Genomic DNA, 16851 nt, shown 5'->3' with positions numbered 1-16851 from the left:
ATTATTTGGAAAAAAACAAACCACACACACATTATAAGAAAAGCCTTATTTTTAAGCTGTATGAAATGTGAAACATATGACTGGCTTTGGATGCCAGTCATCTCTCAAATCAACAACAAGTCAAAGCTCAACTAAGCAGACTGTTCAAATTAAACTTGATTAAATCCCTGCAACAATTTGGAGAATGCTAGTGTTAGAATAAATCGATGGAATTTCTCAGGCCTCAGCTATACCACAATGAAAACAATCACGCATATTCAATATCTGACTGGATGCACATGTGAAAACAAAAAAGGAATTGTGGTGGTGATAGGAAAACATGCAAGATCAATCTTCCAGCAAACAAAAATCTATCAGTACCACAAAAACACTTCAGAGTAGATGAACAAGTTTCTTGCAAGAAACTAGCATAGCACATTTCAGGATGACATACACTTCGATGCACAAAAAAATCCTAGTTATATTTTTGTTAGGCAGAATGAATTAGCAAAACGGACACATGCATCTGACTTCAGATATCATCTTCCATTCAGAAGTTAAACAATCCCCGAATAAGCTTCCCCAAGTTAGTTTTCAAAAAAAGTGCAATATACCTTAATGTAGCAACATTAGGTATACTACATTTTAGAGCCAGCCACGTCTCTCCTACACAAACATAAACATCCCATTGTTATGATGCAGAAAAATCCCAAACTTAAAAATTAAAGAATTAAAAAATGAACTAGCAAATACATCAGCGCGTGATAACACCAGCTTCAACAAGAGTGCTTGCATATACCCAGTTAGGAACATACTTACATGTTGCAGCACCTGGATCCGCCTACAACAAAGGACCCGACCAAGAGCAACTTGCTTTCAAAGGAGCATGCAAACAAGTAGGAAAAAGTGTTTCCAGTTTATCTCCTTCCCCTAACACTGAGGAGTGAGCTGTGACACCAGCAGGTGAAAGGTTATCAGAGACATTAGCGCTGAACTAACAATCAATCTTTGCCTTAAAATACCGCCCTGCACTACAGGACCTAAGACCATGAATGTTTGTAACACGTTTAGAGCAAAGCTTACAACCCTGGCCCTGCTGCCACCGCGGCCCCTTGCCCGTCCCCTCCCCACAGCACCGCTCGGCGACGGGGGACGCCGATAGGGATGCGGCCGCGCTGCCTCCACCTAGCAGCCCTGAGGGAAACAAGCGGCAGCGGCATCCAGGAGCAACTGGTGTTGGTAAGAGGAAACAGAGCCAGCACCGCCGCGTAACCGAGCTCCCGCAGGGAAGCCAGGCTTCGGGACCCAGCACAGCTCCGGTGAGCGAGAGGCCCAGCTTTCCCCCAAGCCAGCAGGGACCGGGCCGCTTCCCACACAGCCCCAGCCACCCGCAACGGAACAGGGGGACGCTGGAAGCTCCGGCCCCCCTCATTTACATCTTCAGCTGCACGTTGATGTCCAAGTCGCAGCTATAAACATAATAAAGCTTCTCAGTCTCGCCCATGGCTGCTGCCGATCCCCGCCTGCCAGCTCAGCAGCGCCCGAGCCTTCCACCACAACAGCCCGCGGGCACGAGCGCCAGCCAGCCCACCGCCTGGCCCCGCGCACTGCCTTGCTCTGAGCATGCACCGCCATCGTGCTTAAGGGAGAAAGGAGTGGGAACGCCACTGCCTCACGCTGTAATGGCCCTTTACCAAGATGGCCGCCAGCCTAAGTCAGCTGAGTGGACGGCCCCAAGATGGTTGCGCCCACGTCCCTCTCACCACCACGGCTGCCGCTGGCTGTATGGCACGCAAGATGACCGCTTCCATGAGAGGCATGGCAAGATAGCCGTTGCCCCAGCTGAGTGCGAGATGGCTGCCTGTCCCACCGGAGGGCAGAGAGGGCTGGGCTGCACGGTAGCAGCCTCCAGGGTGATGTGTCTGAAGGTGTCAAGACTGTTGTTGTGGTTTAGCCCCAGTTGGCAATTAAGTACCACACAGCCGCTCGCTCACCCTCCACCCTCCCAGTGGGATGGGGGAGAGAATCGGAAGAGCCAAAGAAAGAAAACTCGTGGGTTGAGATAAGAACAGTTTAATAATTGGAACAAAATAATAATAATAATAATTGTAATGAGAAGGAAAACAACAAGAGGGAGAGAGAGGAACAAAACCCAAGGGAAAAAAACCAACAGTGATACAACTGCTCACCACCAGCTGACCAACGTCCAGCCAGTCCCTGAGCAGGGATCGCTACCCCCTGGCCAACTCCCCCCAGTTTATATACTGGGCATGACATCATATGGTATGGAATAGCCCTTTGGTCAGTTTGGATCAACTATCCTGGCTGTGCCCCCTCCCAGCTTCTTGTGCCCCTGGCAGAGCATGGGAAGCTGAAAAGTCCTTGACCAGTGTCAACATTACTTAGCAACAGCCAAAACATCAGCATGTTATCACTCTTATTCTCATACTAAAATCCAAAACACAGCACTATACCAGCTACTAGGAAGAAAATTAACTCTATCCCAGCCGAAACCAGGACAACTGTCAAGACAGACTGTATACTTTTGTTTTTCCAGGGGTAGTCACACGCTGGGTAATTAGAATTAATTATTCTTGCTTTAAGTTACTGACAGCTCTGAAGAAGACCAAGTAGAAATGGCAGTTGTCTTCTGCTACTGTGCAGCAAATGCTGTGTAGGACGTGGACATGACAGGTTGATCGCTGAATTCATCATGGTGATTTTATCATGAGTCTCGCCACACTTTGGGAGTATTTTTTGCTCATTTGTTATGTTTTTCCTGAAGCTGTCAGCAGCAGTAGGTGATCAGCGATCATCACCTAACAGAAAACAAAATTGTAAAATATAAGTACAGAATGACTCTACGTCTGACACAGGCAACTGAAAATCACCCACAACTTACATATTGTAAATAATAGTATGATTTTAGACAATCCTTAGTGTTTCGAGGGTTAATAAGGATTGCAGGCACTTTTAAGTGACAAGAATATACACATCATTACTATCCTACGCTTTTTCTGTCTATTTAGGCAAAGCAGCCGGGGCTGACTAAAGAGGAAGTTCGTGTTTTATGATCCACCACAGCCACTGAACTTCTCAGTGCTGCTGAACAAAAGTATAAAAAGTGCTGTTTTAGTGTAGCTCACTGTACATACAGCAGTGCTAGTCCTGAGGAAGCATCAAGACAGAGGTGCTCTCTCCCAGCATGCGCTGCTCGTGTTAAAAAAAGATAATTGTTGTTTGGAACCAGCATGTTCTCCTCCATCTTCACAGCAAGAACCGCTAATGGGTGGATGTGGAAGGACATGTCGTCAGCTAGTCCTTTTCTCTTGCAAGTCAGCAGCAATGGCGGAAGAGGCCGAAGCAGGGGAGGAACCTTTCTTTAAGGAAAGAAGGACTATTTCACCTCCACGCTATTTTTTTTCCCCTCAGGTGCTGTGACCAGGAGGTCGTTTTTTTCCTTTTTCTCCAAAACAATTAGGAAATTAGAGAAGGCCATGACCCAGAACCATATATCACTAAAATGAAGCCTTTGCTTTCCAGCACTGCCAAGCTGGCATGTGTCATGAGTGCAAAACGTAATTTAAACATAATTAAATTAACAAATTCCTTTGCATAGATGATGTTAAAATAACTTTAAAAGAAAAAGTGATCTTTTATCCAGTTTTTTCTATCTTAATTTGTCACTTTTTGATCACATTTACAGTTTCTACAGCTCTGGCAGCTGCCATTCATTTATTGCCTGCCTCGTAATTTTTCTGTTTGTTTGTTAGTTTGGTTCCAGCCCAGTTTTTTCCATAAAACCTCTGCTTTCCATAACAAAAATAAACAAACGTATTGCTCTTCTTGGCTGTGGAGAAAAAGTAAAACATAAAACTGTAAAAATTTAAAAGACAAATAAATCTCATAATTTTAAAGCTAAGCAATGTATATCTCTGTGTGTACGCAAACAGCAAGTATATTCATATGTGTGTACCTGTTTTGGTATTATTTTGTCTCAGGAAAAATTGGATCCTTTTTAAATAATGGAATTAGTAGTATCAGTTAAATAATTTCCCCATCGATTTCACCATTACAGAGACATTTTTAGGTCATTATTCAAGTTTTGTTTATTTATCAGAAAAAAAGCTAAGGGAAAAAATTACAGAAGACCTCTGAAGTTGGCATTAAAAAAAGTTTTTGAAGTGGTATATTTCCCAACTTTCTCAGATTCCAGTGTGTCTAACTAAATAAGAAAATTAGGTCTGTGGGAGGCAAAAGAGGAGAAAAATGTTTAGGAAAGACATTTTTTACAATAACATTGTAGAAAGATGCAATTTCAATCAAAAAGTCACTGTAATACTACTGTCTTATATTAATAACCTTACATTTATAAGTTCTCAAATACTGCCATAGAGGCAGATAGAAAGAGTATTTTTCACCTTGAAGGATCCTAAAATACTTAAAAAATGCAGTGATGAACATACCATACATGTTTGGGAATCATTGCCTACACTACTGACACAGATCTTGCTGGAGGTGACAGATGTCTAAGTGGGTGAAGTGTCTGTATGACATGTCACGCTGCTACAACTGAGGTAGCATACTAAAGCTGAACAGGGCCATTTGGTACGGAGCAGATGCAGAGCTAGATAAGGGCATTATTCCATTTATTCTCTGCTTCCACTTCTGTGGATCCTTCAGGGCACTCGGCATTCATGGCAACATTTATACTGCTAAAAACAGCCACCGTAGGCTGTTGCCCCTGAATCAAGTAGTACGTGTGGCTCACATCTACCCTATCTTGACTTGGCCCCTGCAGACTGGTCCATCTGTATCCCAACTGCAATAATATTTGGTCCGTCTCTTCTCTAAGCTTCAGTGACCACTCTTGTGGCCAAAAGACACGATTATTTCTGTGTGTGTTTTCCAGCTCAAAGTGCCTGATATAATGTAAGGGTTGTTTTGCAGCCTGCAGGAAGGTTGTTTTTATAGCGTGACATCTAGGGCATGGCATGAAGGCACGTTGTGGTGGTTGAGTGTTTGTGGCCTACTGAAGTAGGGCAAGATTATTCCAAGCACCAAGTGTCAAACAAGGGATGTCTGTTCTTGTATTGTCGATCTGCAGCATACCCATAAGCAAACTATCCTGGCAACTCTACTTGGGTTTCTTCTTTAAGGGGACTAATAAGTATATTCTAGAAGGGAGTCTGGGAGTGAACTAGCGCGCACACACTGTTCAGGCAACTGCATATATGTGATAGCAGGAACAAGTTCTGGAAGCGAACCAGAGTGCCAAGATTGCTGATGCTCCAAGTACGTTGTGAAGTAAACTCTGACCTCCATCATGCCAACAGAAAAAGGGCATCTGTCCCTTCCCTTCCCTTGGGAAACTGAGAGGGATCTGAGGGACTAATAGGCCTTAATAGTCACAAATGTCCCCTGCTTATGGCCCAGGACCCCATTTTGGGGGGATCCGTGCTCCAGCAACACCATAGATATCAGTTTCCTGCTCCACCACAGCTCTGCCTGGCCCAGCCATGGGCTCCACTGAGCCAACTCCCACTCTTGGGCTGATGTCCTGGCCTGGCATCAGCCCATCCCCATGGGGGTGCTTGATGCCCAGGGCTGGAGCTACCCTGGCTGCCCCCCAGCCTGCCCTGCTCTCTGGCTGGGGCAGTGGGACAGGCCCTGGCTTTCTGCCACAGCGCTGCCCAACCACACGTTCATGTAGTGCCTAACATTTACCTGAGTGTTTGGTCTTGAAACATCAATTTAACTCGGCACATGGAAGCATTTACAAACTTTTTGAATAAATGTACACAAAGAGAAATCTATTTTTTTCTCATGAAGAGTATAAGAAACTGGCTAGCTACATCTAGATTTAGTTAGTCACTGATATTTTGCCTTTCTTGTAATTGGAAAACCTATAGCAAGCATGGGATTGGCACTCTTCATTGCTTTGCTCATGCATTAAAATCTCCCCCATCCATTTTCTGGTTTTCAGTCTGATAGTTTGTCAGGTCCCAGAAGCCTGATGAGGTGAAGCATCAAGAAAACAGTGGGAACAGTAGAGAGCTCTGCTGCTGACACGATGCTCTTTGGAGGGAATGGAGCTATTTTTCTTGCTTTGAAGTAAAATTATCACTTGCAGTCCATATTCAATTGATAGCCACAGAGAAATAAGTAACCTCTCCATCCTACTAAGAAATATATACCATCTTCCAGAGGACGGCATTGCTTCCTCATACACCATCTATTTTCTGCTAGTGGGACTACCATGATAAGCAAGAGGACTGATCTGTTCAGATGTTCAGCCAGGTCCCACATTCTTGGCAAAGACTTTCAGCAAAGTTGCTGAAGGTAGCTGTGTTATCAGACTTACTTTGTTTCATCTTTTCTGAATGTGGACAACTGTCCACTAGAAACCAGACTGAGACAACTAAAAACTATACATAACTCTTAGTATATCTGTCAGATGGTAATGACTTTCAGTCACTAATGAACTGGAACAAAACTGAATTGGCAACTGCCTTTTTCCCTTTAGTAATATCCCGAGAAAGACTTTACATGGTGGACAGACAGAACAGAGAGTTTCTGCAGTTCAGATACCACAATGATGGGCAGGTCTTCAGAACCACAATGGAGAGGTGGTTAACACAGTGGTTATCTTATTTCCTTTAAAAATGGGTACAAATGGGGTTTAAGAAAAGTATACAACTTTCCTTTCCCCAAATGTATGTTTTACATTTATTTATAGATGCATTAAAAGATCACTGATTCATATACTGTAGATACTGAGTAATTTGAAGTATCCATAGAATCACAGAATCATTTGGGCTGGAAGGGACCTTTAAAGGTCATCTAGTCCAACCCCCCTGCAATGAGCAGGGACATCTTCAACTAGAGCAGGTTGCTCAGAGCCCTATCCAGTCTGACCTTGAATGTTTCCAGGGGTGGGGCATCTACCACCTCTCTGGGCAACCTGTTCCAGTGTTTTATCACCCTCATGGTAAAAAATGTCTTCCTTATATTTAGCCTGAATCTACCCTCTTTTAGTTTAAAACCATTACCCCTTGTCCTATCGCAGCAGGCCCTACTAAAAAGTCTGTCCTCATCTTTCTTATAAGCCCCCTTGTGGAACAATAGATAGTTAGGTATAAAAAAACCCACATTAATTTGGAGTTAAATTCAAACCTAGTAGTATCATTTGGGTCCAAAAACTGATCCTTCTCACAATTCTAGCCGTGGAACAAAGCTGTACCTGTAACGTGCTCAGAAAACATTCAGTTCTAGACCATATGGGGCAGGGAGCAAATGTCCAAAGTCTAACAGAGAGTGTTCGGCCAGCAGCATATACCCCTGTAGAGAGCTGAGGCTCTCACAAGGGTGGCCCTGTGGATGCTCATCCAGATAACACAAAGCCATGCATAAAGCACAATTTGAAAACATAGAGCACCAATAACTTAGGTTTATGGAATGAGGTTTTACCTAACAAGATTCACTCTCCAGCCGATTTTATATTTTTCTGTAATTAACGACTGTTAGATTTAGAATAGAGTGTTTTGAGGAAGAAGGCATCTAGTCTTCTACGTTTCTACTGTGCTTTGCTATTACAGGGCTTAGCTCCTAAACACTACAGTAAAAGGTACAATATTTTCTGTCTAGTATATATCAGGCCTTTTCTCAGTAAGTGACACTGCCACCGAACAAGCTTTCCAGGTTCTTGTTTCCCCAACCTTCTGTCCAAGCACAACAGCATCATTCTTTGTGCTAAAAGAAACCCAGGACTTGCAGGCATCTCTTCACATGTTCAGTCCCATCTTTTACTATTACCAGCACCAACTGTTTCAGTCTGTCTCATCGAGTTCCACTTTACAAGCAAAAAGGGTTTCAGCTCCACTAAGACCCCAAGAAGGTTGTCCCAAAACACTCCTGGTTAGGAACCACCTTCTTTTTTTTGTCCCATCCATGAGTCTGTTTTCACTGAGCCTGATCCAGATTGGTGCTGCATTTCTGCTATTTTAAGGAGTCAAATCTTCACATGTCACCTTGCTCCTGGGACAGATGTCATACCAGTCAGTAAGCCCCTCCCTCAGTTGCCATTGATAGAGATACAGTGGAGAAGATGGCCATTCTGATTGGCCATACAACTCAGAGTGCTCCAGAGAATAGGTAGACATGAACAGGAATATTATTAAATGCACTCTTGATAATATCCATTAAAATCCTCTTGATAATATCCATTAAAACAAGGTATAATTTTACCTTTTTGTGCTCAGTACCCTCAGGTTTCATCACATCAGCTGAAGATGAAAACACTGGGCTTCTTGCAACATTTAATTTCCATTGAAATGACAACAAAGCTGTGGACTTCCCTTTTATTATAGAATCAGCCTCTGCAATAACCCTCTTTGGAGGACTCCCTGAACTCATTCATCCCTATATAACTTGAACTCAATAAAGTTGCACTAGGGAAGAGTTTTGCCTATTAACTTTAGTTTTCTAATGCTGTTTAGTCAATAAGCCATATAATTCCCAAAACAAATAAAGGGAAGGAATAATAATAATAGGAAACATGAAATGTCAACACAGCCTGTTCAGAAGGGGGGGGGGGAAAAGCTAAAGCAAAACAAAAATCAGTGTAACTCCAGTGAAATCAATTAAATTATATTGGATTACACCAGATGAAGATCTGGTATGTAATTTTCAGGTTTTTCCAGTTCCTCCTCCCCCTCCCCATCACAAAATTTGTTTAAAAAAAACCCAGTCTGCCAGATTTTGCAAGTTCAGTAGTCTGTTAACTGAGTAAGTAAAGATATAATGAAAGCAATAAGTGCTGAAACATCACACATGCAGTACATATCTCCAGCCAGTCCAATTTTATGCCTAAGGAGACTGGCAGACTTCCTGCTGCAATTCAAATCTTATGTCAAATTTATAAACTTGTTTTCTCCATTCTCCTCTCCTATCCCCGTGCCCCATCAATCAGAGCTTATACCTGCACAAAAGGCTGATCCATCATTAAGGAGGCAGGTTGCAGCCAAATGTAAATTTGCACTTTAAAAAAAAAAGGAATAATACTCATGCTGCAGGGCAGGGTCACCCTCTGACCCTAGGCAATCTGCCTCTCAATCTGCAGAACACAGGCTAAAATAATGTGTCCGCCGAACAAGCAGTAAACTTTTCTGCTTCTGCCTTTTTGAAGATTCTTAGAGTTGCTGCATCTGCCGGCTGACACTCTGTCTGTCTTGTAAAATATGAAAATCTCCTCCATATGCATTGAGCTCAGTTTTCTACTTAGCATTTCAAGAGCCCTAAGGACCTTCAGGGGAAAAAAATGCATATTCTGAATTTTCAATTTTGATGACAATTTGCTTTCCCTACAGGATGTGCAGAAACACCTTGAAAAACTTGTCAGCTGCACTAAAGGAAATGTTCCTTGCCATGGGAATGAGGGCACATCACTTTCAACTAACTTAGGGAAAACAAGTTTGACTCTTTTATAACAATGGGTCATATTTTCACCTGCACCCCGTGCTTCCCCAAAGTAGCTGAACATCTCTTTTAGGTTGTTCCAAATAAGAAGCAACAATAATAGCAACTTTAAAAAAAAATACAAAAATGTGAGTTTTGACCATGCATCTAAAGACAAAATTTAGCCCATCCATCCATCCATCCATCCATCCACTTACAGAGGAGTCCATTTTCAGAGCATCTGAATACAAATAAGGTTTCAGGCAATAAGCAAAAGATTGCTAATTTCTTTAAAACTAGATTGTTGTAGTAGGATACATAATTTTACCTTGTCTAGGCTAGCCTCACCTTGCTTTAGAGTCAAGAGAAGGAGACAGTAGCATTTAAGAGCAATATAATCACACTTAACCTTCAATAATTGTGTGAGGCTGGGATGTACCACTGTTTGCAAACCCATTTTTCTCTAAAAATTGTAAAAAGAACCTAGATGACCTACTTGTATTTAACACTGTTTTTATAAGCTAATATTAAATGAGGTGGATCCCACCCTGTCGTGGTTTAGCCCCAGCCGGCAACTAAGCACCACGCAGCCGCTCGCTCACTCCCCCTCGGTGGGATGGGGGAGAGAATCGGAAGAGCAAAAGTAAGAAAACTTGAGGGTTGAGATAAAAACAGTTTAATAGGGAAAGCAAAAGCCGCGCACGCAAGCAAAGCAAAGCAAGGAATTCATTCACTACTTCCCAGGGTCAGGCAGGTGTTCAGCCATCTCCAGGAAAGCAGGGCTCCATCACGCGTAACGGTTACTTGGGAAGACAAACGCCATCACTCCAATGTCCCCCCTTCCTTCTTCTTCCCCAGCTTTATATACTGAGCATGACATCATATGGTATGGAATAGCCCTTTGGTCAGTTTGGATCAACTATCCTGGCTGTGTCCCCTCCCAGCTTCTTCTGCACCTGGCAGAGCACGGGAAGCTGAAAAGTCCTTGACTAGTACAGCAACAACTAAAACATCTCTGTATTATCAACACTGTCTTCAGCACAAATCCAAAACATAGCCCCATACCAGCCACTATAAAGAAAATGAACTCTATCTCAACTGAAACCAGGACAGTATCCACCCCTTATTCCATACCATTTACGTCATGCTCAGGTCTCACACTATTCAATACATTCTCATTACCCACCATCACCCTTCCCATCCTTTGATATAATACACACATATCATTCCCTTAGTCTATGGACCACCCCTGTAAAATGTCTGTAAAATGTCCATAAATGTCCACAAAATGTCCACTGAGTTCATTTAGTCCATGACTTTGGGCTTCATCTCTTATGGTTGTTACTCAGGACAGGAGAGGTGGTGTGTTGCTTGGGGTTATTGGGCACCAAAGCCAGCTCAGGTCAGGTCATTGCTGCACTTGCACTGCTTCTTGTAAGGCTTCTCCTCCATTTGTTCAGGTGGTTCCAGCTGTAGTAATTCCTATAACATGCAACTCAAATCATGGGTTACAACAATTTAAAGGTATATCCATTACAATCTCCACCCCTGGTCCTTTTGGGCCAGGATATAGGGTTTAACATTGCAACGAACTCCTCCCCTTGCTCCTAGCCTCGCTAGCAACAAGGGGTTCCTGCTATAGTAATTCCCACAACATGCAACTCAAATCCTGGGATACAACAATTTAAAGGTATTTCCATTACAATCTCCACCCCTGGTCCCTTTAGACAGATCATCAGGTTTAACATTGCAATGAAGCCCTCCCCTTGCCCCTGCTCCAGCTTGGACTTATCCACAGAATGCAGTACCTTCAGAAGTAAACTTGCTCCAACATGGCCTCATGCACAGCCACTGATGCTTCAAGGTGTACCTGCTGCAGCATAGACTTCGTCCACAGCCACAGATGCTTCGAGGTGCACCTTATCCAGCGTGGACTTATCCTTGGACCACAATCCCTTCAGAGCTATACCTGCTGTGGCACAGACATAACCATGGCCACAGACGTTTCAAGATATACCTGCTCTGGCATGGGCTAATCCATGGGCACAGACGCTTCGGGGTGTCCCGCTCCCACGTGGATTCATCCACAGGTCACAGTCCCTTCGACTCGAGTTCACAGCGGAGTTCCAGCCTGTCCAGTACAGCAGCACAGAAACAGCAGCAATGCCCTGGCCATCTGCCAGCCCAGGCATAAGGCCATTGCTGTTATCAAAATGTTCCCAGGCACAGCAGAGTAAGGTGATCAGCAGTACAGCAGCACGGCAGGCAGCAAAAGCAAAAAGCAGCCACTAACGAGCCCTAGGCTCTAACATACAGTAAGGCAAGCAAGCCCATGGCAAGCACAGAAGCTTGCTGATTAATAGCTAAACAGCAATAACAGCTATAAATTCTATCATCTGGCACATTCCAATCAAATCTGTCATTATCTCAAACCCTTCGTGCCCCACGTTGGGTGCCAAAAAGGACTGTCGTGGTTTAGCCCCAGCCGGCAACTAAGCACCACGCAGCCGCTCGCTCACTCCCCCTCGGTGGGATGGGGGAGAGAATCGGAAGAGCAAAAGTAAGAAAACTTGAGGGTTGAGATAAAAACAGTTTAATAGGGAAAGCAAAAGCCGCGCACGCAAGCAAAGCAAAGCAAGGAATTCATTCACTACTTCCCAGGGTCAGGCAGGTGTTCAGCCATCTCCAGGAAAGCAGGGCTCCATCACGCGTAACGGTTACTTGGGAAGACAAACGCCATCACTCCAATGTCCCCCCTTCCTTCTTCTTCCCCAGCTTTATATACTGAGCATGACATCATATGGTATGGAATAGCCCTTTGGTCAGTTTGGATCTACTATCCTGGCTGTGTCCCCTCCCAGCTTCTTCTGCACCTGGCAGAGCACGGGAAGCTGAAAAGTCCTTGACTAGTACAGCAACAACTAAAACATCTCTGTATTATCAACACTGTCTTCAGCACAAATCCAAAACATAGCCCCATACCAGCCACTATAAAGAAAATGAACTCTATCTCAACTGAAACCAGGACACACCCTTAATTTGAGATTTATGTGTTTTCTCTGTAACCACCAGATCACAAAAGGGCACATTGCAAGTGTTAGTTCTGTAAGCGCCAGATACATCCAAAATGTTCAGGGTGCGCTGGGTTTTGTTGCTTCCATCCCACAGATGGGAGGTGCTGAGGTACAGGGAATATAAAGATTGGTGTTTTCTTCTCCAACTGAAGTTAATGACAAAACCATAATTGACCCTAAAGGGCTCAGGAACAAGTTGTACGGGCTGACTGCTCAGAAAACCCAAGGTTACAGAATTCTGGATGAAATCACTGCATTTCAGTATTCTGGATGCTCAGTATTCAGCCTTCATTAGCTCCTGACTGATGAACCACGAGCTGAGTTAGGAACAGGGGAGATAAGCCTTGATTTCTGGGCTTGTTTTCCAGCCATTAGACAGCACTTATCTTTAATGTGAAACGCCTAGTTTTAGAGATTGGACTGATGACAATTGTTTGTTTTGGTTTGGGTTTTTTGATATTACCAGTATCTCCATGTTCTACATGGGCTAGACAGGACTGCATGAATTCTAACATCATTTAGTATTTCTGCTGCTAATCCTGGTTTAGCCTTGGCACAGACAAATCTGGTATTAAGCAAAGGAAGATGTTGCATAAACACAGTAAATGCTGCCTCTCTTCCTTTCAATGGACTCAGAAATTCACACCAGGGCAGTCAGTTAGAATATGCAATTTACAGTACAGTGTCATGGTTTAACCCCAGCCGGCAACTAAGCACCACACAGCCACTCACTCACTCCCCCCCGGTGGGATGGGGGAGAGAATCAGAAGGGTAAAAGTAAGAAAACTTGTGGGTTGAGAGAAAGACAGTTTAATAGGGAAAGCAAAAGCTGTGCACAAGCAAAGCAAAGCAAGGAATTCATTCACTCCTTCCCATGGGCAGGCAGGTGTTCAGCCATCTCCAGGAAAGCAGGGCTCCATCACGCGTAACGGTTACTTGGGAAGACAAATGCCATCACTCCGAATGTCCCCCCTTTCCTTCTTCTTCCCTAGCTTTATATGCTGAGCATGATGTCATATGGTATGGAATAGCCCTTTGGTCAGTTGGGGTCAGCTGTCCCAGCTGTGTCCCCTCCCAGCTTCTTGTGCACCTGGCAGAGCATGGGAAGCTGAAAAGTCCTTGATTTAGTATAAGCACTACTTAGCAACAACTAAAACATCTCTCTATTATCAACATTGTTTTCAGCACAAATCCAAAACATAGCCCTGTACTAGCTACTATAAAGAAAATTAACTCTATCCCAGCCAAAACCAGCACATACAGACTATTAAAATATTTTAAAATGGAAGGGTTCATTACAAATGCCTTCACTAGCCTTTTGTCCAGGGTGAGATGCAAATACAGCAGTGACTGATAAAGACAGACATGTAAATGAATATGGATGTTTGCATAAAGTGTATTTCTTTGCTGTTGTGGAATGAATTCTGCTCTTAGTTACATTTAAGCATCTGCTATTGATTTCAGTGGTTATGAGTATGCAGCTGAGGACAGGATAAATCCATCCATCCACCTATTGACTGATCAAACCACATTTTTTATTATGGGTCCCATTTCCATATAGAAGTGAAGCAGGCCTTGATCTCAAGGGCAGGCTATGCAGCATCATCGCTGCAGCCCCATGACACGATATGGGTATATGCCTCACTCTAGTGGGTGCTCATGTTGTGTACAAAGGGACTGAAGTCCCCCATGCCTCTCTGCAAAATACTGAGGGCCAGATGGACACCAGAAATTAGAAGTTTATTATTTTCTTTAAAAAGATATTTAATGAATAGTCTAAGCTGAAAAAGCAAGTTGAAAACTCATAATCAATTTTGTCATTCTTGCTTTTCTTCCTTATTTGTAGGAAAAAATTAATAACTTTTCTCCCACCCTCTGATAAGACTAGGCTTTTGCACTCTATTAACCCCAGAGGCTAAAAGATAGACTGTTTTCTAACAGGTGAATTAGTGCTAGATAGCATTACCACAAACGCCAAGTCATTAAACATGTAATTGGAATTTTTTTTTTCTGCCTTAACTTTTCTACATTATAAAGGATCTTTACAAATTAATGACAGAATATGAAGCTGCCCTGAGAGCTATTTGCCCATTAAAAATAGGCATGAAAAACTCCCATCCCCTTCACTATCCCACCAATAGGAACTATCCCACCAATAGGAAGAACTATCCCACCAATTTCCAATTACTTCTGCTACTGACAGTTCACTGGACTGTTAAGTTATATTCTGCACCATGCTGCTTAATGTGGTTAAGTCAGGCAAGTATTTGCTACTCTTCTTTTTTTCTTTCTTCTTCTTATTTCTAATCTTTTTCTTCCCTGATTGTGAAGCAATTAAGCTATGTCACTAATGAAAAAGCAGAATTTTTGTACTATAAAGGCACAGTTAATTTAAAGATGAATCCCTGGCAATAACTAAATAAATCCTCATAGCACCCTGGTCCAAAAATGTTTCTGGAAGTTTATTCAGGACCTCCAATAAAAGCCTTTCCTATAGCACTCACAGATATTCTGAGGCAAGAAGCCTTAGTAAAAAGAGCTAAAGAACTTACATCTGTGTCGGGTAATGACAATGATAATATTAGTGATAATGGTAATAAGAGGGAGAACGATTCGCTGTGGAATTTTTTTCTTCCATTTGATGAAAACCTTCAATTGAAAATTCAAGAAAAGATTAACAAATATGATCACTTATGTCAAGAACTGAAAACAAAAACATCTAAGGCTTTAGAAGAGTAAGCAAAATACCACTGATTCAGAGTGCTTTGAAGCTCTGTGATGGGGAAATCTAAGTGGTAGTGTGTACTAGCTGTATTATTAGATGATGGAGCCTTCAAACAGGGTTGTTAATGGTATCACTGGAAAATGAATAAGGCAATGAAGCATCCTAAGTTCATGGATGCTCCTGTCTGAGTTAGAGCTACTGGTGTGTTGTGTTCTGTGTGTCTTGTACAGTTTTACTTCTCACATACAACCTCCATGAGGTGCTTGTGACATATCTAATAAGGCATCTGCTCTCTGTAGACTGGTGATTAAGTAACACACAATTCAGCAAATTGTTATATTCAATCTCTATGATTTAAGTGGGAATATTTATTAAATAAAAAGTAATCCATCTCAGCATAGACAAGGGTAAGATAACCAAAATGTACATGGACTTTATCAAAACATTGTGTCAGGTGTGGATCTTTCCTTCAGGTTGCTGATATGATCCCTTTTGAACCAGTTCTGTGATATTCATAAGCTTCATAAGCTTTGGAGGAATTTTAACCTAGCCATTTCTGATTTGAATAGAGAGATCATCAGTTATTACTGGGAAAGGGGAAAGACCTGGGCTTTCTAGAAGTTGCATGGTGTCTGTGATTAAAGTGATGCAACTAAAGGAAAGGTGAGTACAAAAAATTTCTAACAGGAACTTGGAGGCACTAATGGCCACAAAAAGACAAATCCAAAACAGAGTGGGTACAGAGAAGGACTATTAAAATGAACAGGGGAATAGAGAACCTATTTTATGTGGACAGATTAAAAGAGTCTGGGCTTTTAAACCAAAGGAAGGGGGTTGTTACAGGTTGTTATTACTGTTTAATTATCTTTCCTTATGAGGGAAATCCCTGGAAAGAGGAAAAGATACTCAAGTTAAAGAAAAACAATGAAAAATGCAGATAAGTACAGATAAATTGCATAGCTGGGTACAGCTGTCCTCTGGACGGAGAGTGCTGGAAGTATCCACATGCCATTTTGAAGCTGTCGTGGATGGAGTGAGGGTGCACTTCACTCGCAAGAGAGAAGTAAAAATATAGTTTATTGATACAGAATAGGGAGTTAACAAAGTTCAATGCGACAGTGTTTTAACAAGATTCGATGGCAAGGTGCACTCGATTATTTACTGCATAGAGGACAGGGTCAGACAAAACTGTCAGGGAGACCCTCCCGTTGAGTCATGAGGTTCAGAAAAGGATCCCCTTGCTTTCTAAACTCCTTCTCAGAGAGGAGTCTAGGTGTGGCTAGATCCAGTCCTAGTCCCAGACTTGGTCAACGGTTTATGTCTAAAGGATTATATGTGCGCAATCAATCCTTTATATCACTTAGCTAAGATTCCAAAGTTTAGCATGCTATTAGTCACTTACCGAGGATCTGTTGCGGCAAGGAATCTCTCAACCTCGAGGAGTAACCTTGAGAGGCTCAAGGGGAGATTCTGGCATGCAGCCCGCTGCCGTGCAGGAGAGCTCAAAGGGCCCTGGTCTGTCCACTATTTAGAGGAGTAAGATGATTGACTTATGGTCATATTTGCATATCAGCAAGAGGTTTAGATCCCTGCTTCAGGCAGCCCTTGGCTACTTTG

General features: G+C 42.8%; 1 protein-coding gene across 1 annotated transcript in view; it reads right to left on the bottom strand.

Annotated features, from left to right (window-relative positions):
- The window catches only part of PIK3C3 (phosphatidylinositol 3-kinase catalytic subunit type 3), a 109108-nt gene extending 107533 nt beyond the window's left edge, over window positions 1-1575 (bottom strand). The window contains 1 exon segment of the mRNA XM_075488766.1: window positions 1416-1575. Coding sequence (XP_075344881.1) covers window positions 1416-1483 — 68 coding nt within the window. The 5' untranslated portion in view covers window positions 1484-1575.
- Between the last annotated feature and the right edge of the window lie 15276 nt (window positions 1576-16851).

This window comes from Mycteria americana (genome assembly GCF_035582795.1).
Source record: "Mycteria americana isolate JAX WOST 10 ecotype Jacksonville Zoo and Gardens chromosome Z unlocalized genomic scaffold, USCA_MyAme_1.0 Scaffold_18, whole genome shotgun sequence".
Taxonomy (NCBI): domain Eukaryota; kingdom Metazoa; phylum Chordata; class Aves; order Ciconiiformes; family Ciconiidae; genus Mycteria; species Mycteria americana.
This window is presented reverse-complemented; position numbering and strand designations above follow the sequence as displayed.